The following is a 5,686-nucleotide window of genomic DNA, read 5'->3' as shown; positions in this document are numbered from 1 at the left end:
CGTTTTGTTATTATTTATATAGGGGACTAGAGTGTAGTTGATTCTCTTTAGTAGAATATTAAATCAACTTTAAAATTAGATTATAAGGGGGTTAGTACTCCTATGGGTTTCAGTGGTCCCCTCTTTAAGCTCATATACCATGATGACATGGTCTATGAGGATTGAACTAACTTTAGGTTAACTCTTGTGCATATGAACATTTTAATAATTATGCAAGGTTGCATAAGGGATAGTGAATAAAGTATCTTGACTGAACTAATTGATTAATTAGATTACCTTATGTGGTTTATTAATCAATTAGGACCTAGTTAAGGCTAGATTAAGTGACCTAAATCTTGGCAGGTTCAAGTCACTTATGCTTAGTAGGAGAACCCTATAAATACCCTTAGGGGTTGGGTTTCCATCACTTTTTGGTGAGAACCGTCTTCCACCTCCAAATAAAGATAGAGTCAATGTTTGCTCTCTTCCATTACTCACACTTTAGAGTGTCAAGATCATGGTTCGAGTTATCGAGCAAAAGATCTTAGGTGCACGAGACCTTCAAACTTCTTATTCTCCATGTGAAATTGATCTAGGAACATCCAAATCCAGGTAAGAACTTTTTCTTCTCTAGATCTTTATCTTAATATGGATTATGTAGTAAGGAATGGAGTAATCCAATTTTCCTTACAATGATATCTCATGGAATTAAGATAATGTGTCCCTTTAGGTGATCCAAATGACACGTGATTATGAAATTTGTTGTCATAGTAATTCCTTTAATATGATTTGACATATGCTCCTTGGAACTAGAGAATATCAGCTAATTACTATAATGAATAGTAGGTCATGGATCGAAACTTTGCTCATTCTAATTTCATAGGATACTGCAATGTAGTTCACTCTATTTAGTAGATTGTTGAGTCAACTTCATAATTAGATTCTATAATGAATATTAGAATCTAATTTCGTTGGAACTAGAGAATATCAGCTGATTACTGCAATGAATAGTAGGTCATGGATCGAAACTTTGCTCATTCTAATTTCATAGGATACTATAATGTAGTTCACTCTCTTTAGTAGATTGTTGAGTCAACTTCATAATTAGATTCTAAGAGAACCACTATTTTCCTATAGGTCCCAATAGTCCTCGTCCAAACTCCTATTTCTTTACAAAAATAAAATAAAATAGATGTTAATAAACTTTAAAAAATGGTTAAATATACTTTGTCCCATCAACTATGTTTTATACTTTACTCTTTTACATTAAAAACCTAACACTTTGCCCCTAAATTTGTTAACAAACGATATTTTACCTTTAATTACAAACTCTCTATAAAATTATAAAAGGAATGATTCTTTTTTACACTCTGATCTGAACATTGATTTAAACTTAGGTGGAATCAACAAGTTTGAAATAGAATTGTTCAAACACTTCCAAAATATGATAGACACCAGTTTTGATTTTTCATTTTAGAGAAACGTTAACATGACTATCTTAGTTTTTGCATGTAACTACAAAGTGTAGCAACTTCAAATTTAAATAACAAATATTTCATTGCATTTTAGTCTTGTTTCTTTATTTAATAAATTGCTTGTTGACTTTTTAATAAATTTAGGGGCCAAAGTATTTGTTTTTTTTTTAAAACAATTTTGGGGGACAAATGTGCGGTTTAAAATGTGAAGAGATAAAGTTTAAAACACCCCAAAAAATTAAATGAGTGAAGTATATTTAAAGTTTTGAAAAATCATAAAATCATTCTTCAAAATAAGTGCTTTTATCATTTGTTTTCAATGGTACCCCGCCCCAACTAAAAAAAAAAATATATCCAAACACTAATTTACATAACAATGTTTTTTATAAGATTATTGTTAACAAAATATTATAAGTCAAAGGAAAAATTACCAAATAAAGTGGGTTAGTGGCATTAATGACCCAAAATTGTCACTTATTTTGATAATTCTTGTAAAGGATAAGATAAAAGATGAAAGGCCATTTAGCAAAATAATAGACTAAAATTCCATAATATCCTTCGACTAAAGTCAGTCAAATTTTGAGGACATTTAAAATGCCTTAAAGTGGGTGAAATTTTTTTAAGGGCATTTAAAGCATGTGACCTCCACATTAGCCATATGTAATCAATAAACATTTAATTTTAACAAAATTTTTGGTTTTAACCCTTATAAATTAGAATGTATCATGATGAAATCATTTGGTATCTAAAACCAAAATACTATTTGCATCTTCTAAAATATTTTTTTTACTATAATTTTTACATTTATTTTATAAATAAAAAAAAGGTTTACATAATTATGTAATATTATTTTTAATTTTAAGTTAATAAATCATGCTTTTGTATTGAGTTTAAGGAAGATGGAATATCTAATTTTTTATTTGGATTATCTAGAAGAATTAGAAAATAATGCAAAATGTTTAACCGCCTTTAGTTTTTTATAAAAAAATATTTTTAAAAATTATATATTTTTTATATATTTTTTTCTCTTTATCACTGTATTTTTATCTTAATTTTTATATTTTCTTATTTTCAATGCATCAAGTTGATAATATTAACATATTATATGATTTGTTGATGTCATGAATGAGGAATTAAAAAGTATCTCAAACACTATTACTTTTGTCATAAAATACTGAGACAACTCATGTCGTTTATATATTTATAAATCATTAAATAATTTTAATGCATTAAATTAATGATGTTAATATCAATGTCAAAAGGGTACAAATAGACATTTCTTAAATTATTAATTTCTTCATAATTGAAAATTTTAAAAGATTAAAAATATCTTAAATGACCAGGAAAATTAAATAATATTATTTTATTGTTATATTATATTAAATATAAACACAAATTGGGTTGTACAAATTAAAGTTGTACGTTACTTTCAAAATTTTCAGGAAAAAAAAAAAGGAAAACATTAATTAATTTGTTTCAAAAGAAATAAATTTATTAGCAAACCACACATTTCCTGAAAATAGACCAATTTTAAAAATAATAATAATCATATAGATTTTTCAAAAATACATTTTGATTTTCTGCCTTTAATACTTCAGATATATCTTTCTTTCCAACTCATAGATGACACACATTAACTGCTCCATAATCCTTCATTTAGAAACTTCAATTACAGCAGTCAAAACTCAACCAAAACTGCATTCACAACAAATCATATCTTATGATATTTTTTGGACTGCAGATAATCAATTCAACCCACATTTTCTTTAATTTGGAAAATACAAAACAGTTCATTGCATTGGATGATATCCACATTGTTCTTATCTCTTAGCAGTGAGTTAATTGCTTTTGTAGGGCATTTACCCTATAAATAGTGTCCTTGGGCCATGGGGTGGCCTCAGAGCAGAAGACAATCTGAGAGAGATGGAGGTGATCAGAGGTGTGAGAAGAGTAGGCATAATGGCAATGGTGGTGATGCTGGTGTTTGCAGGGCATGCAACAGCCAGCTGGGAGAGTTGCTATGGCCCATGCTTCTTGAAATGCATAGTGAACTCCAAGAAGCTCTTCTCTTGTGCCTTCAAGTGTTTGAAGCAGTGTGTATTTAGGCCTGCTTCTAATCCACTTTACTACTGCAGCCTTGGGTGTTCCATGAATGAATGTGCTGAGCTTAGCAATGGTATTTCTCTCTCTCCCTCTCTCTTTCTCTCTCTCTCTCTCCCTCTCTCTCTCTCTCTCTCTCCCTCTCTTTCCCTCTCTCTCATCTATCTATCTATGTTTATGTGTGATTTGAGTTGCAGATTCAGAGAGAATGGAAAGCTGTGTGGAGAACTGCACTTCCAATATATGCCGCCCCAAACAATGATGAGAATTGTGGACATGAGGAGCGAAGGCCATGAATATGCATCTTAATTTTCTTTAGAGAAATGGTGGAGATGAGTGTGGATCTTTGTTTGGGATGAGTTATAATGAGCAATAAATGAAATAAATTAGAAGCCATGGGCCATGCATTCATAAATTAATTCTGGATTTCCCTTTAAGTTACTTTTATTTTGAAATTGATGTCTTTTGTTGACTACTAGTTATATTTTAATAGCTTAGTTGACTTCTAATTTGAATTCAAATTAAGCTAATTGATGAAGAATTAGGGTTTTTCAACTGTAAATTCTTAGTATTACTTTTTTGAGCTATAAAAAATATTTACTAGAATATTAAATTATATTAGATGTTATAAAAGATTTAGGAAAGATAAAAAGAAAATGAGTGAAAGTGAGAAAGGATATTTAAAAAAAAAAAATTCAAAAAGGCATAAGAAAGATAAAATGACAATGAAATAAACGAAAGAAATATAAGGAAAAAAATTGATATAATTAAAAAGACTGATTATTTTTGTATCCATCAAATATTTATATGCATATGTCTGAATTAAAATTTCATGTTGTTTTTTTTTTTAATTTAATTTTAAATTGAACTTAATATTAAATAGTATTAAACAGTGTTAAATATTAAATTGTTTATTTTTTATATATTTTATTTTTATTAAGCATTAAAAAGTAAAGGAAAATCAATTTATTATTTTTATAATTAAAAAAAAATCAAATATTTTAATTTTTTTATATTCAATCAAAAATTAAAAAAATAATAAAAAGTCAAAAATAAATTATATGAAAGTAACTTATTTTTAGCAAAAGGTTAAAAAATAATAATAATAACATTTAAGATAAAAATGACTTTTAATAAAATAACCAAAATACCCTCAAGATCGTCTAAAACCATACTCCCAAACACACTTTTAGTGCTTAGTCTTACAAGTTTTGGACACTCGCAAAATCGGGGTTTTTTTTTCTTCTTTTATAAAAAAAAAAAATCTCATTTCTTAAACCTGAAATTATTTCAAATATTTTTTTATTAACAAACAACTTCCAAAAAAGGATTTTACCTATTGAGAAGGAAAAATTCAAGACAAGGTAGGTGTCCAAGTGAATAATGAAAAGGATATTTTAGGTATACCAAAAAAATTTATACAAATGTATTAATGAGAGTAATGTTTTAAAGTAGATGTGTAAAACGGTGGATGTGTGAAGTAATTAGGTGAATCCAAATATATCTCATTTTAAAAATCAATTTCTTTATTCTTAATTTGTATATTACTTCATATAAAAATTATTGTACACCTATCACAATATCCTACACCACTTGAAGAAGAAGGAAATTTTTTATTTTTTTCATTTGAGGTAATCCATATAATTAATAATATAAAATACATAATGTACATGGAGTCCTCTTCATTAGAAGATTTATCCCATTATTAATTTCAAGACTTCGTGGAATTAGTCGAGGTGTGCGTGAGTTGGTCCAGACACCCACGATTATAAAAAATAAAAATAAATAATAATAATAATAATAAATAAATAAATAGTTTTTTCATGTTTTTGAGTATTAATAATATCTTTAAAACTTTTATACCGTGATGGTATATCAAAATAGTGATGAAAATATAGTGGAAAGTTGACAATATATATTAGGATTTTTTTTCTTCTCATTTATTGGGATATTTTATCGATTTGTCCACACAATTACTCAAAGTCTATGGCGTCCAAACCTTATTTTCTCTCGGTCAAAACTCAAAAATGAAGGTAAGGGCCCAAACCCAACTCCTTTTTGTGCAATACACAGCATTCTTCGTTTCTTTTCCTATATACTAAATATTTAACATTTTTGTAAAAATAAAATTT

General features: G+C 27.6%; 1 protein-coding gene across 1 annotated transcript; it reads left to right on the top strand.

The window, feature by feature from the left end:
- Positions 1-3,369: 3,369 nt before the first annotated feature.
- Positions 3,370-3,973, top strand: LOC104880265 (protein TAP1). The gene is made up of 2 exons (XM_010656505.3): positions 3,370-3,630; positions 3,752-3,973. The coding sequence occupies exons 1-2, from the start codon at positions 3,378-3,380 to the stop codon at positions 3,814-3,816; spliced, it is 318 nt and encodes a 105-aa protein (XP_010654807.3). The 5' UTR covers positions 3,370-3,377; the 3' UTR covers positions 3,817-3,973.
- Positions 3,974-5,686: the final 1,713 nt, after the last annotated feature.

Source organism: Vitis vinifera, chromosome 9, assembly GCF_030704535.1.
Source record: "Vitis vinifera cultivar Pinot Noir 40024 chromosome 9, ASM3070453v1".
Lineage (NCBI taxonomy): Eukaryota > Viridiplantae > Streptophyta > Magnoliopsida > Vitales > Vitaceae > Vitis > Vitis vinifera.
Note: the sequence above shows the minus strand (reverse complement) of the source record. Positions and strands in the feature narration are given on the sequence as shown.